A 22,375-nucleotide genomic window follows, 5' to 3' on the forward strand; every position below is an offset into this window, starting at 1 on the left:
GAAAAACTTAAAGGACAGTGCCCAGGCCCTGAGTTCAAGTCCCAATATTGCCTCCAAAGCAAAACACACCTGAGCTCCCCGATGCAAAGATCGAAGACCACCTTTCACTCCAGTCTCATTTTCTTGCTTTCCTCTCTTCCCACCATTCCCTCTACTTCAAAGTAGACCAAAATTAAATCCTACACTCTACAGGCTGGGAAGATGGCTCAGTGGTAGAGTGAGTGCTTACCTCGCATGCGTGAGGCCGAGTTCGATTCCTCAGCACCACATAAACAGAAAAAGCTGGAAGTGGTGCTGTGGCTCAAGTGGTAGAGAGCCAGCCTTGAGCTAAAGAGCTGAGGGACAGTGCCCAGGCCAACCGACAAAAAAAAAAATTTTTCTTTCTCTCCAACGCATCTTATGCTTTTGATATGCTAAATCGGATTAGGGCTGGGGCTGAAGTCCCAGGGTGCTGAAAGGCATAAGCTCAGGGCACAACAGTGTCTCAAGCCCTATTGGGCACAATGCCCACGTTTTTGGCTTAGGTTGTTATTCACTATATTTAAGCAAATAGGGAAACAGAATGTGAAGTGTTTTGAGAGGAAGCAAGGAGTTCACTGTTGGGCCTGTGGAGTCTCTGCCTGAGAGGCACAGGGAAGAAAGGCAGCCCTGTATGTGTGCATTTGGAGCTCAGGAGGGGAGTCCCGGCCCCAGCATGGTGCAGTCAGGTAGATTTGGCTGCCCTCTATAGGCACTGATGCCAGTGTCTCCCTGGGCTATATTGGGAGGGGTGGGGAATGGAGGTCAATTAGACCTGATTGGGCTGCTCTCTCACCAGTCCTGTGTGGAACTGCAGAGGTGGGTGGTCCCGGGAACAGGGATACAATCAGGGGATTTGAGGAATCTTCTGCAGCCTTTTTCACATTTTAGCAGCAATAATGAAATCGGTAGCTTACCCTGGAGACAGTCTTCCCGGGATGGCGCTGGGCCAGGGCTGGCAGACTGTAGCGCAGGGCACTACAGATGGCCCTGCTTTCCAGCCAGGGGACCACTGTCTCCCCACCTCATGCCTCTTGGGTCAGTGGGAAGATGAGAAAAAGTCAGACCCAACATACAAGCACAGTGCCTATGTGCATTTGGTCATGGAAATGTAAACAAGGTGTTTTTTTTTTGGTTGCTATTTTTGTTTTCTTTTTGTCTTGTTTGTTCATTTGTCTGTCTTTGGGAAGATAAGGGAGGGACACAGAAATGGAGGGACAAAGGGTGCACAATGTAGCAGTGATACTCAGTCACTTTGGATGGGGATAAGAGGGAAAAATTAGGAGAGAGCAAGGGAAAGGGGTGACATTGTCCAAAAAGAAATGTACTCATAGCTGGGAGCTGGTGGCTCACGCCTGTAATCCTAGCTGTAATCCTCAGGAAGCTGAGACTGAGCTCGTGGTTCAAAGTCAGCCTGGGCAGGAAAGTCCATTTGACTCTTATCTCCTATTAACCACCAGAAAACCTGAAGTGGCACTGTGGCTCAAGTGGTAGAGTGGTTGTCTTCAGCTGACGAGCTGAGGGACAGCACCCAGGCCCAGAGTTCAAGCTGTACAACCGAAAAAAAAAATGTACTCATTACCTAATTTATGTAACTGTCACCCCCCCATACATATCTCTATAATAACAGTTAAAAAAATTAAAGGAGGGGCTGGGAAGGTGGCTCAGTGGTAGAGCGCTTGCCTTGAGCTGAAGAACTTAGGGACAGCGCCCAGGCCCAGAGTTCAGGCCCCACAACCGGACCCCCCCAAAAAAAAAGGAAAAGTGAGGTGCCAGTGCCTCATGTCTGTAATCCTAGCTGCTCAGGAGGCTGAGATCTGATGATCGATCGCAGTTCAAAGCCAGCCCAAGCAGGAAAGTCTGTGAGACTCTTAGTTCCAGTGAACCACCAGAAAAACAGAAGTGGCACTGTGGCTCCAAGTGGTAGAATACTACCCTTGAGCAAAAGAGCTCAGGGATAGCGCCCAGGTCCTGAGTTTAAGCCCCACAACCAATCATCATCATCATCATCATAAAAACCTACAAAATGTAGAGTCTCTTCGCTAGATAGTGGTGGAAGCACCTCCTTGGACTCCCTAGTAGAGTGCTTAGAAACCCAGTGCCAGGGAGAAGATGGCTTCCGCTGAAGGGCAGAGGGCTTGCATTAGCCCTCCTGGATCTGCATGGTCCACTTTCACACATCCAACTAACAGCTTATCAAAAATCTTAGAAAGCGAGGCATTGGTGGCTCCCGCCTGTGACCCTAGCTACTCCAGAGGCTGAGATCTGAGGACCAGGGTTAGAACCTATCCCAGACAGGAAAATCAATGAGACTCTTTTCTCTAGCTCACCACCAAAAAGCTGGAAGTAGAGCTGTTGCTCAAATGGTAGAGCACATCCTTGAGGGAAAAAAAAACAAACAAACAAAAACTCAGGCCTTGAGTTCAAACCCCAGGTACCAAAAGAAAAAAAAAATGTTTTCTAACAATCAAAAGCATACATGTAAAAAAAAAAAAAGAATTTAAAAAAAAAGAAATAAAAAAGCATACATGTACATATATATATATATATATATGGATATTTTTGTAGGATATGCATTGAATTTTATGACCGCATTCTCCCCCCACTTCCTCTCTTCATTCTTCTACCCTCCTTCCCTTGCCCCCACACCTTTCCCAGTGCCCATTTCCTGGTGTTTATTTTGTTGGACTCCTGAATTAGCCTTTCCAAGGTCTTACATAGTTTGAGTTCTCCCTTGAATCTAGTATGTTTGTATATGCTTGTATAACACCCCAAAGTATTTACTCCCATACTTATAAATTAATTTTAGGTCCACATAAGAGAGGAAACAGAATTTCCTTTTTCTCTCTGGGCCTGACATGATTTTTTCCCCTCATTGTTTCCCAAACAATACAACATAAGAACAACTTACAGGACATGCACACATATTAGGAATTGCAAGTCATCTAGCTGTGGTTTAAGTCTTCATGATACATTTTATATAAGGGACCTGAGCTTAGGAGAAATTGGCATTTTGTTCTAGAGGTGTTAGAGTCCTTCCTCTGTGGTACCAAGGAACAAGATAAACATAGTTCTATAAGCAAGACAGTTGGCAAGAACTCAAAGGAGATTGGATAGGGAAACAGATTGCAAGTTAGAAATACCAATGCTTACAGGAAGAATCATTTTAGGCAGTAAGATGGCTTTTAAAATAGGCATTTAAAAAACTGGGTGCCAGTTGCTCACACCTGTACTCCTAACTCAAGGGGCAGGAAAGTCCATGAGACTCTTATTTCCACTTAACCACTAAAAAAAGGAAGTGGAAGAGAGCACTAGCCTTGAGCACAAAAGCTCAGGGACAGTACCCAAGCCCTGAGTTCAAAGCCCCAATACTTGTGCGCGCGCACGTGCACACACACACACACACACACACACACACACACACACACACACACACACACTGGGAATGTCAGGAGGCCTTCCGGGTATTTGGGGAAGAGCAGCACCATGGTGTTGACACAACTGAGTTACCAGCTGGGAAAAATACAGTTGGATCTCACACTTATATGATAATAAAATTCTAGATGACTTAAAGATTTAAATGTATATTAAAAAAAAGCCACAAAGATGGAGAAAAACACCATCAGTTACATTTGTAATTTTGGGGTGGAGGAGGCTCTTTAGCAGCTCACAGTCCCCAAATGCTATAAAAGATTGAAAACTGCAATTACATAACTGTGTGCTGGTTCATGCTAGTTCTTCTTTGGAGGGGGGGGAAGGCAGGGAGAGAGGGATGGAGAGAGGGAGAGAGACAGAAAAATTCAGGCAAAACCAGGGAGAAAATAACTTGCAACCTATGTCACAAAGGGCTTATTTCCTAAAGAGCTCCCACAAAACAATAAGAAGAAGGCCAGTGATGTGATAGAAGGTAAGTCAAGATCAGGGATGACTCCAGGGAAGGAAGTTTACACGACCATGATATATGAATTAGTCACTGCAGGCAGCACATGCTGGACTCCTGAATTAGCCTTTCCAAGGTCTTACATAGTTTGAGTTCTCCCTTGAATCTAGTATGTTTGTATATGCTTGTATAACACCCCAAAGTATTTACTCCCATACTTATAAATTAATTTTAGGTCCACATAAGAGAGGAAACAGTCTCATACTGAGACTCTTTCTTTCCATCCTTCCTTCTTTCTTTCTTCCTTTTTCTTTCTTCTTTCCTTCCTTCCTTCCTTTCTCCTTCCTTTCTTCCTTTTTTTTTTTTTGGTAAGTCATGGGGCTTGAACTCTGGGCCTGGGCTCAATCCCTCAGCTCTTCTGCTCAAGGCAAGCATCTACCACTTGAGGCACAATGCCACTTCCAGTTTTTTTGGTGATTAATTGGAGATAAGAGTTTCACAGACTTTCCTGCCCTGGCTCCCTTTGAACTGCAATCCTCAGATCTCAGCCTCCTAACTAGCTAGGATTCATGAGCTACTGATGCCTGGATCATCATCATCTCCTCCTCCTCCTCCTCCCCCCTCCCATCTCACCCTTCCCCATTCCCCCTTCCTTCTTTCTTTTGCCTGAAATCAGGGCCTCACCAGTCTTGCTTGACTTCTTTTTGCTAGAGATTAGTCTCAAGGACTTTCCTGCCTAGATTAGCTTCCAACTTAGATCTTCATAGCTCTCAACCCCCTGATTAGCTAGGATTAGAGGAATGAGCCACCAGCACTCAGCAAGATCTTTTACAATCACCAGGTTGCTTTGAGAAGGATGTGAGAAGAGAGAAAGAAAATACCCCCCCTTGTACAGTAGAGTAGTGATCTGCCACAATTGCCTTCTTTAGAGAAGGCAATTGGGAACTATCAAAGGAAAAGACTTTTTGTGACAAGGTGTTGGTATGTTGCTCCAGCTGGCCTTGAACTTCTGAACTTGTCATCCTGCTTCAGTCTGAGTAACTGGGACTACAAGTATAATACTACTACAACTACATAATTTTATATAATATATATATATATATACAAATTTATATTTAAAGCCAGGCGCTGGTGGTTCATACCTGTAATTCTAGCTACTCAGGAGGCTGAGATCTGAGGATTGCACCTCAAAACCAGCCAGAGCAGGAAAGTCCATGAAACTCTTATCTCCAATAAACCACCAGAAAACTAGAAGTGGCACCGTGGCTCAAATGGTAGAGCACATGCTTTGAGCTAAAGAGCTGAGGGACAGCGCCCAGGCCCAGGCCCCATGACTGACCAGAAAAAAAATTATATTTAAATAAATGTATATGTAATTTACAAATTCATATATATTTTAACCTCATGATTCAATATACCAGTATTTCTCCTTTAGACCCATGTGTCCATGTATCAAATGATAGATAAACAAGGATATGAGCTCATTCTTGTAATTCAAATATCCCATCAGTGAGTTTAGTAGACTATACCACAGCTGCAAAGAATGAGACAGCTCTATAGTGCCTTGGGTTGATCGATCAGTCAGTCACCACCTTAAAGTGGGCAAAGCGGGGCATAGCATGCCACCACTTTTGCATTATGGGGGAAACTGGCCAGAAGCAATAGTGGATATCTGTAATCCCAGCTACTCAGAAAGCTAAGGCAGGAAGATCTCATGTTTGTGGCCATCTTAGGATATATAATGAAACCCTGTCAAAAAAAAACAAAAGTGCTGAGAGTGCGGTTCATATGGTAGAATGCTTACCTAGCAAGCACTGACTGGTTCAGTTCTTCATTGAAAAGAGACAGAGATGGAAAGAGAGAGAAGGAAGAGAAGGGGGAGGGAGAGACATGCCATAACATATGCAAAATGATTTTCTTTATGAGGCAAGTTCTCAACATGTTGCCTATTCTGGTCTTAAACTTTTTTTTTTGTCAGTTGTGGGGCCTGAACTCTGGGCCTGGGCGCTGTCCCTCAGCTCTTCAGCTCAAGGCTAGCACTCTACCATTTGAGCCACAGTGCCACTTCCAGCTTTTTCTGCTTATGTGGTACTGAGGAATCGAACCCAGAGCCTCATGCCTGCAAGGCAAGCGCTCTACTACTGAGCCACCTTCCCAGCCCTCTGGTCTTAAACTTCTGAGCTTGAGCAATCCTACCTCAGCATCCCAGTATTGGAACTATAGGCATGTGCTGCCATGTCCACTAGAATCAATTTTATTATTAAGTGAATGCAGAAAGAGAAATTCATGGACCCTAAGGGGAAGCAGATTGTGAAGAAAATGAGATTCATGGCGGGCAGGATGCACCCAGAGCCTGGGTGCAAATGGACCTGCGCCCTAGGCTGTGGGCACTGGGAATGTTGCTGGGAGGGGGTAGGGGAGTTGGGGGGAGGGTCTCAGCCCTGAAATTCCTTGTCAGAGATGGGCTGGGATGAAGGATGTCTCCAGGTGACAGGTCTAAACTGGCAAGTGCCAGTTTAGAATCCTCATCCTGAACCCCTCTGAGTCCATCCAGCTGGGTTCCTGCCCAGGTTGCTCTTAGGAGAGTAACAGCCACTCCCAGAATAGGAAAGTATTTTCTCATTTACTTTGTGGCATGATGTTTATTTCTCTTCTGCTTGAATAACAAAACAAAAAATAGTGCCAAAAATAAAACGAATTTACTTGCTCAGTCAGATGTTTGTAAAGGCACCTTCATATATTAAGAAACATAAGTAGATGTTTACTGAGGGTTAAGAGCACAGTGTTGTGTATAACAAAATGTGAATTGTAGATTGCTTACATTTTCCAATTTGGAGTGGAAGTCTAAAGATACCTTGTCACTAGGATAGGAAGAATACATAATATTTTTTAGCCTTATTTGTTACCTTTTTTTTTTTTCTCCTCCAGGGAGTCTGGGACTATACCTAAATTTATTTTATAGTAAACAGCTTCTTAGCTGGCAGTAACAAGTGGGGAAATGGAAAAGAAAACAAGGAACCAGGACAGGAGCGAAGGAGAGTAAGGACAGGACAGGGGACTTAAAAATAGATGCTCAGGCCACGAGGGAGTTGGGGAGGGGGAGGCGGTGAGGCCTCCAGCACGTGAGTAGGGCATGGAGGCATCTGAACTTTGGGAAGAGGGAAACTCAGAAGCACATCCATTCCCCTTGGGGTTCCCAGACAATGAGTGGAGGCCACCTCAGGTCTCAGTGACGGCAGAGAAGAGGAAAGGGGCCATTCCCAGTGCCTGAGAATATTCTGCTTGCTAGTAAGGTCCCTGAGCGACAGCTTCCGGTTACCCATGAGCCAGGAAGGTCCCACTGCCCCCCAACACTGGCCATTCATGGAGTGACTACATGCCGTGACAAATCCATTGCACTGACCACTAGTGTTGCATTTCAGTTTCCACAGCTGAGCATCAGTGGCTCATGCCTCCTACTCAAGAGGCTGAGATCTGAGGGTCAAAGTTCAAAGCCAGCCAGAGAAGGAAAGTCTGTGAGATTCTTATTTCCAATTAACTTCCAGAAAGCCACAAGTGGGGCTGTGGCTCAAATGGTAGAGTGCTAGCCTTGAGCAGAAAAGCTAAGGGACAGCAGCCTGGTCCTGAGTTCAAAGCCCACTACTGACAATAACTAAGTAACTAAATAAATAGGTTTCTTTAGTAGTAAAAGGCTGGGTTACACAAAGGATGATTTTGCTGACCTCATCCCCAGAAACCTAGTTTCTGGTGTACCTTGTCCACGAGCGATTCCATTTTGCTCATATGTAAACCTGTGGCCACATTCACACAGGGCCTGTGCAGGAACACAGTGGGGAGCCACTACCTCTCAGCTCTCCTCTAGCCTCAGACACCAGTCAGATAGTTTCCTCCTCTATCAAAGCTCAAAAGTTAGCTGGAAATCAGTGGCTTACTTCTGCAATCCTAGTTACTCAGGAGGCTAAAATCTGAGGATCCCAGTTCAAGGCCAGCCTGAGACAGAAAGCCTGGGAGACTCTTATTTCCAATCATCTACTAAAAAGCTGGCAATGGTGCTGTGGCTTAAAGTGGTAGAGCACTAGGCTTGAGCACAAAAGCTCAGGGACAGCACCCAGGCCCTGAGTTCAAGCCCCAGGACTGGTGCAAAAAAAATAATTTTTTAAAAAAAGTATCAGAGGTCACTGGGGTTAGTGGTACACACCTGCAGCCTCAGCGTTTGGAGGCTGAGGCAGGAGGCCGGTGAGTTGGAGATTGCCAGCGGGGCTACAAACAAGCTTTATCAAAGGAAAGTAACATCAAAAAAATAAAGGAGCATAGTTGTTGGTCTCTATCCCCGATTTTGTTTTCTCTGGTTTCAGTTACCCAAAGCCAACTGCCACCTACGCCACTAAATGTGAAATTCCAGAACTAATTCATGAGTTTTCAGTGGCATGCTGTTCTGAGTAGTGCTCCTAAGTCTTGTGCTGCAACCGCTCTGTCCTGCCTGGGAAGTGGAGCGTCCTCTCTTCATGGATGCATGCTGTCTGTCAGCCATGTAGTGCACCATGCCCGTATTCAGCTGACGCCCCATAAACTTCCACCATGTCCCCTGCCTGCTGTTCATCTCCCAAGGAGGAGCATGGTACACTGAGATATTTGAGAGAAAACAGTTCCATAGCTTTTACTAGGTGTTATAAATGTTCTAGTCTATTGATTTTGTTTATTTTTAGGATGCTTTGTTTGTTTGTGTATTGCCAGTACCAGGGCTTTGGCTCACGCCCTCATGCTGTCCCTTAGCTTTTTCACTCAAGTCTGGTCCTCCATGCTGGGCACTGGTGGCTCACGCCTGTAATCCTAGCAACTCAGGAGGCAGAGATCTGCGGACTGAAGTTTGAAGCCAACTCCAGCAGAAAAGTCCCCATGAGAGTCTTATCTCCAATTAAGCAATCAGAAAATGGAAGTGAAGTTGTGACTCGAAGTGATGGAGTACTAGCCTTGAGCAAAAACAGCCCATGATTGTACCCAAACCCTGAGTTCAATCCCCATGGCTGGCAAAAAACAAAAAAAAACAAAACACTGGTTTTCCACAACTCCACTTCTGGCATTTTGGTGGTTAAATGGAGATAAGAATCTGACTTGGCCGGTGGTGGTGGCTCACGTCTGTAATCCTAGCTATTCAGGAGGCTGAGATCTGAGGATCACGGTTCAAAGCCAGCCCAGGCAGGAAAGTCCATGAAACTCTTATCTCCAATAAACCACCAGAAAACCAGAAGTGTTGCTGTGGCTCAAGTGGTAGAGCACTCACCTTGAGCTGAAGAGCTGAGGGACAGTGCCCAGGCCCAAAGTTTAAGCCCTATGACCTGGAAAAAAAAGCAAAACTCCAGACTTTCCTGCCCTGGCTAGCTCTAAACCTCAATCCCCAGATCTCAGCCTCCTGAGTAACTAGAATTCTAGGTGTGAGCCACCAATGCCCTGCCTAGGGTGCCTAACTTATAAATTAAACTTTTTTTTGTTGGGTGTGGGGCTTAAATTCGAGGCCTGGGCACTGTCTCTGAGCTGTTTTGTTCAAGGCCAGCACTCTGCCACTTTGAGCCACAGCAATACTTCTGGTTTTTGAGTGGTTAATTGGAGATAAGAGTCTCACAGCCTTTCCTGCTCAGTCTGGCTTCAAACTAGGATCCTTGTATCTCAGCTTCATAAGTAGCTAGGATTATAGGGGTGAGCCACTGGTGCCCCGCTAAATTAAACTTTATTATAGGTGTGCATGTACAGGCAGAAAAACATAATGTTTGCAATGAAAAAGATCCTGAAAAATGTAGTATAATAGTATGCATGGAAAGAAACCCTCCAGCACCTCCCTCCATGGTAAGGGAGACAGTAGTATAACTTTAGGGGCACATCCATACTTCATTTCTTCTAAAAAAAAAAAAATTAAACTAAAAAAAAAAACCCCACCCAGGGCTGGGAAGGTGGCTTAGTGGTAGAGTGCTTGCCTAGCGTGCATGAGGCCCTGGGTTTGATTCCTCAGTACCACATAAACAGAAAAGGCTGGAAGTGGTGCTGTGGCTCAAGTGGTAGAGCGCGAGCCTTGAGCTGAAGAGCTGAGGAACAGTACCCAGGCCCAGAGTTCAGGCCCCATGACTGACAAAAAAACAAAAACCCCAAACCCAGAAACCTCACCCAGCCAGGTGCTAGTAGCTCACACTTAGCTACTCAGGAGGCTGAGATCTGATTATTGTAGTTCAGAGCCAGCCCAAGCAGAAAAGCCCATGAGACTCTTATCTCCAATTAACTACCAAAAAGCCAGAAGTGATGCTGTGGCTCAAGTGGTGGAGCATTAGCCTTGAGCAAAAAAAAAAAAAAAAAAATCTCAGGGATAGTGTCCAGTCCCTGAGTTCAAGCCCCAGTACCTGTGGCAATAAACAAGTTAATTAATTTAATAAATTTCCCACTCATTTGTCTTAAAATGTGTTTTCAAGTTTGTGTGCCAACATTCAGAACAAAGGGTCTCCGTAGACAAGCTTGTATCCCCTCGCAGTGCATCCAGCAGTGCATCTAGCAGAGTCCCTGGCTCTGAATCAAGGCAGTTGCAAAAGCCACTGTGGCCAACAGGGGGCAGCACCATGCCAGTGTCCACACCAGACCTGCCACCCGAGGTAGGCCCACGGTTACCGTCTTTAGAATTTGGCATTGGAGTCCCTTTCTTTTTCAGTATTGATTTTTAGTCATGTTTTTTTTTCTTATGAACCTTGCTTTGTACCTGTGGGTTATTCTAATGACGCTGGAATCAACTAATATCAGTCTTCATGGAAAATCTGTCTCATTTCAGTATAGTTATATATTATATCTGATGTGTGTGTGTTTATATAGTCTCCATACTAGCATACTTCTGTCCTTTCTGTGCTGCCTTGAAATTCGGATAAGAAAATCAAGGGAGCCTGGGAGAAAGAACAGGAATGCAGCTTGGCTAAGAGCCTGTGGCTCCGTTCATCCCCATTTATTGCTGTAGGTTTAAAGCAGCTTAGGTAAGAAATGTTGGTATTTTCCCCCCTCAGAATATTTTTATGGAGGAGTGACCTTGGAAGGGCCAAAGTGCCATGCAGACTTGTCCCCAGTGGGCTTTTCAAAATCCAGCGGCTCTACTGTACCTATCAGTGTTTCAGAGTAAAAATAAAAGCATTGTCATGGAGCATTGTGGAAGGATTACCAGTATGCTTTGATAGCTATTCCCCCTGAGGGCCAGGCTTAGGCCAGGCTTTACCTCAGTGAGCTAGAGTTGCCAGGGAAGGGACATACTTCATTCTCTGGACACCTCTTCATGCACTCCTCACCTGAATAGAATGTGTATGCCCCTTCTTGCCAACAGAAAGGCTTGGACAAATGCGCTCAGTGACATTCTTGTGGCATTCATCTTCCAGAGGTGACACATGAAAATGGTGAAGAAGGACCATGAGGACATTGTCCCTTACATTACTAAATAGCAGAAAGAAAGTGGCAGGAACTCTTTTAGAATTAAAAGAAGCTAGCTAGGCACTAGTGGCTCATACCTGTGATCCTAACTACTCAGGAAGTGGAGATCTGAGGATCGTAGCTTGAAGTCAGCCAGAGCAGAAAAGTGTGCGAGACTCTGATCTCCAATTATCAGCAAAGAACTGGAAGTAGAACTGAAGCTGTAGTGGTAGAGCATCAGCCTCAAAGAAAAAAAGCTCCAGGACAGTGCCCAGGCTCTGAGTTCAAGCCCCATGACAGGGCTAGATTGATTTGGTAACTGTCTTTTTGTCTGATGTGGTGACAGCTGATTCACTGGCCAAGTGGGCTCCTCCCGCCCACACAGGTACCTCCCCCACACCGCAAGGACAGGACAGGCACATCAAAGACAGCTCTGAACCCACATTCTTACAGCTTCCCCGAGAGCGCTCAGCCATTCCTTCCCATCCTTCCGTGGGCATGAGGGTGTTTTTCCTTTGAAGAGATGTCGCCCCAGCTGTGCTGCATACATGTGGCATTTGCCGTGACAAAGGAATAAACGCCCTTTGAGAAATCTGGGCTCTCATTCTCTCTTATCTCCTTCTGCTGCAAGACACTCTGCCTCCGGAAGAATTCTCTTTCACATTCTTTTCCAAAGCCAGAGACTCCTCTTCTTCCCAAAGAAGCAGATTTTATTAGGAATGAATGGATTTTTCTGGTTGAATTTAACCACCGACTGATTGCTAACTGCAATCAGTTAGGTCAAAGCTCTCTCTGAAGGCAACTGGGTGGGCTGGGAGACTTTAAACAAGACCCTTCCCTAGTGGTGTCTCAGTTTCCCCTAAGTGAGAGGAGGATCAAGACTGAGACTTCTTGCTCCTTGTGGCCTTGAGCCGGCTCTCAGGCAACAAAGCCAGGTTCACCTTGGAGCGACTTCCCTGAGCTCAGTCCAGTGTCAGTCCCAGATGGAGCCACACAGACCTCCTTGGCCAGGTGAAGCCCGCGGGAATCTGTGCCCAGGTCAGGCCGGTGCAGTCCTTGGCTAAATTTTTCCATGTGCTCTTTCATGAGAAATGCACAACTGATGTTTTCTTGTAGGGGCCAGAGGAGCATTTTTCCAAGTTTCTTGGCAGTACATGTTGGAGCTCTTTGACTCCCTGGGGCCTTAGCAAATGGAAGGAGGTTAGATCTGATGGGCCTCCTGGCCACTGCTTTCCCCCAGAGGGAAGCTGTTTGTGGCTTCCTGTGTCCCCAGTTACCCCCTGGTGACCCTGCAGGGCCCACAGCTCCTGGCCCTGCTGTCTGGAGCTCTTAGGAGTTGGAGCTACTTTTAGCAATATAATCAGTCCCCTCCCCAGATGCAGGGGTTTCTCTGCCCAGGAAACAAAAGACTGGAAAGTTAAAACAAACCCTCCTCCTCTCTTTCTCTCTCTCTCAATCCTGGGTAAAGAACTTAGGGCTTCTCTCTCAGGAGGCAAGTGCTTTACCACTGAGCCACACCTAGGCCTCAAAGCTGGGGGTGTTAATGACTCATGACTTCTCAGAGCTGTGGAGACCACTGGGCCTGAACCAGGACTGTCTATGAGAGTTATCTGGGGAGCTTTTAATAAAATACCAACCTCTTGGCCCCCTTCCAGAGTAATTAATTCAGAGCTCTAGGGGTGGAAAACAGTATCACTATTTTTAAAGATCTCATTTCTGTGCCTCCGCACAAGAGCCCCAAGCCATCCTGCTGACAGAGTGAGCTCTTGTGGAGTTAATAATGACCTTGGGCCTGAGTTAAACTCAGGCGCATCGGACAGTCCTGAAAGCCAAGCACTAGGAAAAATGCAATCATCCAGTTGTTTGCCACGGTCATTGTGCATGTGGGTAACCAGTGGCAATGTCCCCTAGCACAGCTGTGGACAGTGAGCTGAGAGGGAGGGAGGGGTTTCTGTTGACTGATGTCAGGGACTCCCAGGCCAGATAAACAAAGGGCACTTGGGCAGGGGCAATCTGTGGAACTTTCAATCCATGGGTATGCTTGAAGTCTGACAATGTAAATTGCTGCCATTCTTTTAAAGACACAATATTTGTGTTTTACTTTCATAATATTTGTACATAATTAATGGGATATGATATGGTTCAAACCCTATGGTTGGTACTATCTATATATGTATATATACATATATGTAATGAACAAATCAAAATAATTAACATACCTATCACTTTGTATTCTTCTTCCTCCCTCCCTCGTTTTTGTTGAGTACTGGGGCTTGAACTCAGGGCCTCCTACTCTCACTTGGCTTTTCACTCAAGGCTAGTCCTTTACCACTTGAGTCACAGCTCCGCTTCTGGCTTTTTTGCTAGTTAATTGGAGTTAGGAGTCTCATGGACTCTTCTGCCCAGGCTGGCTTTAAATCCCAATCTTCACATCTCAGCCTCTTGAATAGCTAGGATTATAGGTGTGAGCCACCAGTGCACAGCTCATCATTTCTTTTAGAATATGTTGTTTTTGTTTTTGAGACAAGGTCTTACTGTGTAGCCCAGGTAGGCCTTGAACTAACCATCTTCCTTTGCCCCGCCTCCCCCTTCCCAAGATAGGAATTAGTTTAAGGAATCGTAGCCTGTGGAACTTGGAGATGGCGAGATAAGCTGATAGAATTTGCCTGTCAAAGAAATAGAGGAAGAAGAACAACAAAATGAGGAAATAAAAATGGGACAGTAAATCTTTGGCACCCCGACCTTATAAGAAACAAGGGAGATCCAGCCCATCAGAAAGCTGTCTTCAAGGACTCCAGTTCTCCCCCATTTAACCTAATGCCAAGATAGCTGAGCTAAGCGGAAGTGCTGACTTCCTGTGGCATATATTCAAGCCACGTGCTCTCTTTCTCTGCCATATTTCTTTTCCCATAAACTTGCCTTTCACCTGTAGTATGTTTGACTCTTGCCTGAATTCTTCTTTTGCCATTGCAAAGATCCAGGTCAACTTAGCAGCCCTAAATTTTGGTAACATGATTAGTGCATTAACCAGGAAGTTAGGGATAAAGTATATCTTTTTCTGACTTGGATTCACAGAAAGGTAACAACATCATTATGCCCTGCTAAAACCTGCATTTCCTTTTGTTTTCTTTCTTTCCTTTTTTAAAGAACTGGTCTGAAAAGCACTTTGGAACTCCTGATTGTGCTGCCCTCTCATTTCCCCAGTGAAGGGTCTCAGAGGATCTCCGTTCTTGGCAAGCAAAGCTGCCCGGCTCTCAGTGTTGCCAGGGGTTGCCAGGCACTGTGGTCGTCCATCGTTTTGTTTCAGTATCTTTATATGTGATAATGGGAGTCCTCCCTCATTCTCTTTCAAAACTGTCTTGAGCCAAGTTCTTAGTGGCTCACACCTATAATCTTAGCTTCTCAGGAGGCTGAGATCTAAGAATCTTGGTTGGAATCCAGCCCAAGGAGGAAAGTCCAGTGAGATTCTTATCTCTAATTTCATACTACTGGGAGGGGGGGGGAGGAGAAGCAAGCTGAGGGAAAGCACCCAGGCCTTCAGTTCAATCCCCAATACCAGCACATACATACACGTGCACATGTGTGCACACACACATACACATATACATCTTAACTATTCTGTCCTTTTTCTCACCAAGTTCTCAGTTAAGATTTTGGTTAGAATTGCATTGACTTTATAGCTTATTTAATAGACAAATTTGTAGCAACCTTCCAAGACTTGAAGACTTGATCCATTAGAAAGGTCTTCTCTAAGCATAGCACATTTGATATATATTATACCGCCCCATGCCCCCACCCCCGTTCTCCCCCTCCTTAGTCAGTCTTGCCCTCATCCAACTGGCTGTCACATCCCGCAGTTCGCAAAGAAACCAGGCAGGGGAGAGTGATCTATCCAAGATCAATAATTGGTATCTAGAGTGGAGCCATCCCTGTGCTTTAGGTTCAGGGTGAAATTGACTGTTTCCTGCCTTTTTCAGAACATCTCCTGGGCTGAGCTCACTGGCCCAGTGCTGGTGAAGCAGGCTAGCTGAGGCTGTTTTGTCTCTCCTCTTTCTGGGGCACCTTGTGGGTTCCTGAGAGCAGCAGGGAAGGGCTTTGTTCCTGGAGCTGGGGAGTGGGGGTGGGAATCTTTGGATTGCTGTGAGGGAAACAGACTCAGCCGCTGCTGCTTTAAGTGGAAATAATTTCATGTTTTACAAAGTGGGAGGATGAGCCACTCGAGTCTGTGCCAGCAAATGCCCAGCTATACTTGGGCATCAGACACAGCACATCAGGTGGCCCATGCCTCCCGGGAACGCGCGCATTGTTCTAGTTGGTCATCCGGAACCGCTTGGAATTGTTTCCTACCCTGCCAGGCCCCAGGGGCAGTGCTCTTTTTCTGTCTCTGCTGTCACTTACATTCCTCTCTGAGCTCAGTTTCCATCACCTCTAATCATCCCTGGACGACGACTTCTTTGTTCTTGGATTAAGTGAGGCCAGCTGACATTCACTCAGGCCAAGGCTTCACACGTGGCCCCTGGCCACTTCTGAGCTCTGTCAGAGGGGGAAAATTTGATGTGTTTCAGGCAGGTCCCCTGTGCCAAGTTTGTGCAAGGGAACATGCAGAAAATGTGGAGACAAAGGAATGGTTGCTCCCAGGGAAGCGAGGCCCAGCCCTTGTTGGCAGCCTTTCCATGTTTGGGAACACAAAGGTTCCCAGATGGAGGGGCCTGCTGTTCTTTCTGATGACGGCTTTCTTTAGCCAAAAGGCGCTGCTGACTCCTGGCCTGTGAGTGCCTAGACTTCAGGCAAGGAGGCTGTGGGCTGAGCTCTGAGTCTGCCTGACTCTGTGGAGTTCCCAGGGCTTTCCTCACGATCACTTGTCCCCAATTGTCCTCCTGAACACACTACTGGAGCAGGTCATTCTTGGTGCTCGGCCCTCTGGCACTGGTGCCGTCACCTTGGGTAGCATGTCTGGTCTCCGCACTCTTAACCCACCACCTTTGTAGCCCCTGCCTGTGGTAAGGGAAACCTCACGCGCTCATGCACAGGTCTCAGCCCAAAGGGGAAGCTGTGATGGAGGGAAGCTTTGTCCTGGAAACCAGCTGGAGGATTGGTGCTTTTATTCAGATGAGCCTCTGCCAACCACACACCCAAGCCTGAGCCCCAGTCATTCCTCTAGGCCACCAGGATGCTAAGAGTGACATGGGATGAGAACAAGTTACTATCTACTCACTGCAGGGTAGCATGGAGGGGCCAACCTACACTGCTCCAGCACAAAGAACAGATTCCTGACAGAGCCACCATGTGTTAGATGGGCAGATTGGTACAAAGGAATTTGGCAGTCTCATGAAGACTGGGCACACTGCTTCCCTCCACCCAGGCACATTTGGGAAGGGTTCCGGGTTCCCACGAGTGACTCCCCGTGGGTGTATGAGGCCAGGCTCTCTGACCTCTCAGGAGCCATCTGACCCAGACAACCTGTGCACTCCCTTAGCCCCATTTTACTGGACTTGGAGGAGGGTGAAACTGAGTTTAAGGCACCATTCACTTTTCACTTTCTAATTGTCTCATGCTGGCCACTGCACCTTCTGAAACTGGGTTTTTAGACCCCAGGCCCAAACTCCAGGAGTCCCGCTAAGGTTCGGCCAGGCAGCCCATCTGCCCCATCAAAAGCCACGGTGAAGGGCATGGAAGGCCGGAGACCGGGCTTCCCCCGCAGGGTGCTGGTGTGAGCTCCCCTGCTCTCTCCTGCAGGATCTCCTACGACCCCGCGCGCTTTCCCAGGTACCTGCCCGAGGCCTACTGCCTGTGCCGGGGCTGCCTGATGGGGCTCTTCGGGGAGGAGGACTTCCGCTTCCGCAGCACGCCGGTGTTCGTGCCCGCCGTGGTCCTGCGCCGCACGCCGGCCTGCGCGGGAGGCCGCGCCGTCTACGCGGAGGACTACGTCACCATCCCGGTGGGTTGCACCTGTGTCCCCGAACCCGACAAGGAGGCGGGCAGCATCAACTCCAGCATGGACAAACAGGCCGCCAAGCTCTCGCTAGGCCCCAGCGACAAGCCCGCCGGCCCCTAGGCCGCCCTGCCCCCCGGGCTGCCCCCGGGCTGCGCAGCTGCTTGCCCGTGGCCTGGAACTCGCCACCCAGAGGCCTCCAGGCCCCTCGCGGCCCGGGCCAGGAGGGCGAGCTATTGGATGCTTTTCACGTGTGTGCACGCGCTGGCCTTGGGGCTTGAACCCCAGGACCCGGGCACTGTCCCTGAGATTCTTTTTTTCCTCAAGGCTTGAGCCACAGGCCACTCTCAGCTTTTTAGTGGTTAATTGGCGATAAACAGTCTTACAGACTTTCCTGCTTGGGCTGGCTTCTAGCCTTGAGCCTCAGATCTCAGCCTCCTGAGTATCTGGGATTACGGGCCTGAGCCACCGATACCTAGCTAGAGCAGCTTTTTAATTTTTTTTTTGTCGGTCGTGGGGCTTGAACTCTGGGCCTGGCTGCTGTCCCTCAGCAATTCAGCTCAAGGTGAGCGCTCTACCACTTGAGCCACAGCGCCACTTCCAGCTTTCTGAGTGGTTTATTGGAGATAAGAGTCTCACAGACTTTCCTGCCCAGGCTGGCTTTGAACCTTGATCCTCAGATCTCAGCCTCCTGAGTAGCTAGAATTACAGGTGTGAGCCACCGATGTCCAGCCTTAAAAATCTTTTTTAAAAAAAATGTTTGTGCATAGGTGCAGAAATTATTTTTATAGTAAGAATTTAGAGCAACTGTATTAAAAACTTACTTGACCTGTTAGTAATTTACAAACATTCAGTTTTGCTCTAGTAGGAATTTTAGACACATACTTAAAATCCTGAGATGAGCTCTTTTTATCTGGTACCAGGTCCAAGTCTCCAGACTTGGCCTGTCACCCCTAGCTGACAGGAGAAAAGCACATGGCTGCATTTTTTTTTTTTCAGTCATGGAGCTTGAACTCAGGGCCTGGGCACTGTCCTTGAGCTCTTTTGCTCAAGCTAGTCTCTACTACTTTGAGCCACAGCATTACTTCCAGTTTTCTGATAGCAAATTGGAGATAGGAATCTCAAGGACTTTTCCTGCCTGGACTGGCTTTGAACCATGATCCTCAGATCTCAGCCTCCTGAATAGCTAGGATTACAGGTGTGAGCAACCTATGCCCAGCCTCATGCCTGCATTTTGACCCAGTTCCCTTTCCAGCCAAGATACTCATAGGCCAACAGAGGCTCACAGTTCCAGAAATCCAAAGTTCATGTTGTGCCTTGGTATACAAATGAGTTTAAAACAATTTAAATTTTAGGGTCCTTCCACCCTTGAAAGCTGCTTGGGTTGTAAGAAGTGGAATGTGCTATCTTTGCTAATTCTCAGCACAAACCCATGCTCCTATTGGCTTAGTCTTAAGGACTTCAGGATTGGGCCAAATAGGAGAAAGTATGCCAAAACTATCTCCAGAAATCACTTTTAGGTCTCTCCTTCCTACGGAGTACAATAAGAGCTAAATCTACTTTTTTGTAAAGGTCAAAGTCTGTCCTTGAACAAGTATTTTTAAAAGATGCTCTTTTAAAATGATTAAAACTAATGATAAATGAAAATGTGTTAGTGTGCATTTCATGTCTGCTTCTTAGACTGGCTTATTTTTTTCTGAGGGGAGGGGTAATGGGATAGAACTTGAATTCAGGGCCTTTGTGCAAAGCATGTGTTTTACCATGGAGCTACACACCCAGTGCTCTTTGGAGGAAACTGTATGATTGTGGAACACCTCAGTTGATGGTTGAGATTTAATCAAAATTTAATTTGATCCTGGGAAGATTAATAAGGCATGTAAATCTGTCTCCTTGATCTTTTGTGATACCTCCCTCCCCCAAACCAAGAAATATCTTTCATTTAATATTCCATTTATATATGTGTGTGTGTGTGTGTATATATATATATTTGGCCACTGTGACAACCTGACCTAAACAAATTTGAGGAATGATTTATTCTGGCTCATGATCATGAATTTTTAGTCCACAGTGTTTGGCTGTATTAGTTCTGAGCCTGCAGGGAGGCAGAGAGAGTATCATGGCTTCAGGCACATGTGACAGAAGCTCCTAACCTCATGATGGGGAGAAAACAGGGAATGATGAAGGGACCAGGTACACCTTCAATCTTCTGGTCTCCAGAGATCTACTCCCTGAACATAGGTTCCATCTCCTTGTCTACTTTCTCTCCAATAGCACCGCCAGCAGGAAACCAAGTCTTTAACACATGAAACCTGTCAGGAACTTTTCCTATTCAAACCATAACAACCCACAAGCTTCACAGGCTACTCCTCAAAAATAGTGGAATTAGAAGAACAGGCGATGTGCAAGGCATTTCACTCTCTACACGTTTGATTATCTAAACTTGTTAAAGGAAACACATTTCTGCTAAGTTCACACCTATAATCTGAGCTACTCAGGAGGCTGACTTGGTTTGAAGCCAGTCTAAATAGAAAAGTCCTTAAGACTCCATCACTAATTAACCAGCAAAATGTTGGACTGGAGGTGTAGTAGAGCACCAACTGTGAGCAAGCCAAGACGGAGTCCCTGAGTTCAAGCCCTGACAACAGAATTATTTATATACATTGACATTCTCCCTGTTCCTCCACTCCTTGCACTTTCACTAGGCAACAGCAGTTAGATGTATCAAGTTGAAATAGAGGTGGTAACTACATATAGGGACATGTTCTTTCAATGAAAAACAATAGAATGTTATTCTTTTAAGGCTAGTAGGGTTTGGGTTGTATGCAGAGGTAGTATTGTTTAATTAGGAAATTTACTGCCTAAAGAAAATAATGGCAGCAATGGCTCAATGGCTTCTCCTCTGCTCAATTTCTTTGCATCTTATATCACATGGTGAATACAACTGCACTTGTTTACACAGGCACCACTTGGTTCCTGGGCTTTGTGGGAGAGAAACACCTGACACTCACATCTCATAGCTATGTCCTCTGTTTCCTGAAGAATGACACATTGTTTGTTTCTTTCAAATACTATCTTGAGGGCTGGGAAAGTGGCTCAGTGGTAGAGTGCTTGCCTAGCATGCATGAAGCCCTGGGTTTGATTCCTCAGTACCATGTAAACAGAAAAAACCAGAAGGTAGTGTGTTAGCCTTGAATAAAACAAGCTCAGGGACAAATGCCCAGACCCTGAATTCAAGCCTCAGGACTGGCTTAAAAAAAGAAAAAATCAAATACTACCTTGAGGATTTGGGAATGGAAGTACTTTCCTGGTAATCCACCTTCTAACCAATGAACAATACAGTAGTTTCTTCCTTTATCCTTGATTTTTTTTTCTTGAACTCTAGCCTGTGTGCTGTCCCTCAGCTCTTCAGCTCAAGATGAGTGCTCTACCACTTGATCCACAACACTACTTTGTTTTCTGAGTGTTTTTTTTTTTTTTGGAGATAAGAGTCTCACAGACTTTCCTGCCCTAGCTGGCTTTGAACCACGATCCTCAGATCTCATCCTCCTCAGTAGCTAGGATTACAGGTGTGAGCCACCAGCACCTGGCTCCTTATCTTTGATTAGATATCTGTGGTCAACCAAGGCCCATAATTATTAAATAGCAAATTTTGTCTCTCAGTGTAAATCTTTTGATAGGATTTACAGGGGATTGGAGGCATGGCTCAGCTGGTAAAGTACTAGCAATGAACAAAAGCATTAGATACTGAGTTCGAATTCCAATCTCAGACAAAAATAGTAAGAAGACAAATGTCTATTTAAAATCTTTTTTTCCTTTTAGCTTTGAAGTCCCTTGAAGGGTGTGAGAGCCCTAGCTACATTTGGGACCTCAGTCCACAGATACAGGATGCTGGGGGGGAGCATCACCCCCAGCCCACCCCTCCTTGACCCTCTCCTTTGCCCATTAGATAGGCCCCAAGGAACATACCAGGCCTAGGGAGTTGTTTTAAGAGGAGCAGATGTCTTATGAAATTTAGAAGAGGATCATATATGAAAACAGCTTAAGCTATAACTGAAATAATGTCAGAGGTCCAAAGTCATGAAACATTCATGAGCTGCTTATTAGACAGAAATGCCATTACCTCATTCTGCAGGACTCCTAACATGTCTCACATGCATTTTTTGGTGAGTTAAACCCTCTGTAGGGGAAAAAATGGTTTCTCTTTGGCTAAATGCCAGATTTATAGGGCAACTAAAACTGATTTCTAGGTTGCCATCCATCCACAGTTTCCAAGTTGAACATTTTATTTATGTCCTGAAATTTGCTACTGACTACCTAGGTAATTTCTGGCAAATCAAATCATAAAGAAATAGGATTTTTGTTTAAAGGCCAAACATTTTTTGAATACTTAATGTGTACCAGGTGCTGGTACACATTAAATGTCAATGTATATAAAATACCAAAGTCTGCTAGGCACCATTGGCTCACGCCTGTAATCTTAGCTACTTAAGATGATATCTGAGAGTCAAGGTTTGAAGCCAGCTCAAGTAGTAAAGTGAATGAGACTATTATTACCAATTAACTATCAAAAAGCCAGAAGAGGAAGTGTGGTTCAGATAGTACCAGCATTGAGAAAAAGAAAGAAAGAAAGAAAGAGAGAGAGAGAAAGAAAAGAAAAGGAAGGAAGGAAGGAAAGAAAGAAAGGAAAGCAAGCAAGCAAGCGAGCAGGTATCTCTGGGTTTCCTGAACATGGACTTCTGTGTGCCTGCCCTGTCCTCACTAATCACTCAGAAAAGGCTGCGTTTTTCTCAGTCATGAGCCCCCCTTCTATGATGTTCACTATTGGAGCTCATTTCTCTGTCCCCCTCAGGTGCTGGAGGGTCTCAGAGCCAGAGCAGCTTCCATCTGAACTGCTGCTTGTTACTGCCTCAGGGGAAAGTGGAGCTCAGGCTGAAAGCAACATACTACTCGCATACCTGTAGCCAAAGCAAGTCTTTCTCTCCCAGAGAAAAAGCATTATTTTTCAAAATTTAAATTTTGAGGGGCTGGGAATGTGGCTTAGTGGTAGAGTGCTTGCCTAGCATGCATGAAGCCCTGGGTTTGATTTCTCAGTACCACATAAACATAAAAGGCCAGAAGTG

General features: G+C 46.0%; 2 protein-coding genes across 5 annotated transcripts in view; one reads left to right on the forward strand and one right to left on the reverse strand.

The window, feature by feature from the left end:
• Positions 1-1,527: 1,527 nt before the first annotated feature.
• Positions 1,528-22,375, reverse strand: part of N6amt2 (N-6 adenine-specific DNA methyltransferase 2 (putative)) — a 46,784-nt gene continuing 25,936 nt past the window's right edge. For all 4 annotated transcript variants that reach the window (XM_013032406.1, XM_013032642.1, XM_013032481.1 and 1 more), the window contains exon 5: positions 1,528-1,567. In XM_013032406.1, the coding sequence (XP_012887860.1) occupies positions 1,563-1,567 (5 nt within the window). In that variant the 3' untranslated portion in view covers positions 1,528-1,562. The remainder of the gene's footprint in view (positions 1,568-22,375) is intronic.
• Il17d (interleukin 17D) lies at positions 15,110-17,378 on the forward strand. The gene is made up of 2 exons (XM_013034184.1): positions 15,110-15,231; positions 17,060-17,378. Exons 1-2 carry the CDS (start codon positions 15,110-15,112, stop codon positions 17,376-17,378), a joined length of 441 nt encoding a protein of 146 aa, XP_012889638.1.

Source organism: Dipodomys ordii, unplaced genomic scaffold (genome assembly GCF_000151885.1).
Source record: "Dipodomys ordii isolate 6190 unplaced genomic scaffold, Dord_2.0 Scaffold1, whole genome shotgun sequence".
NCBI lineage: Eukaryota > Metazoa > Chordata > Mammalia > Rodentia > Heteromyidae > Dipodomys > Dipodomys ordii.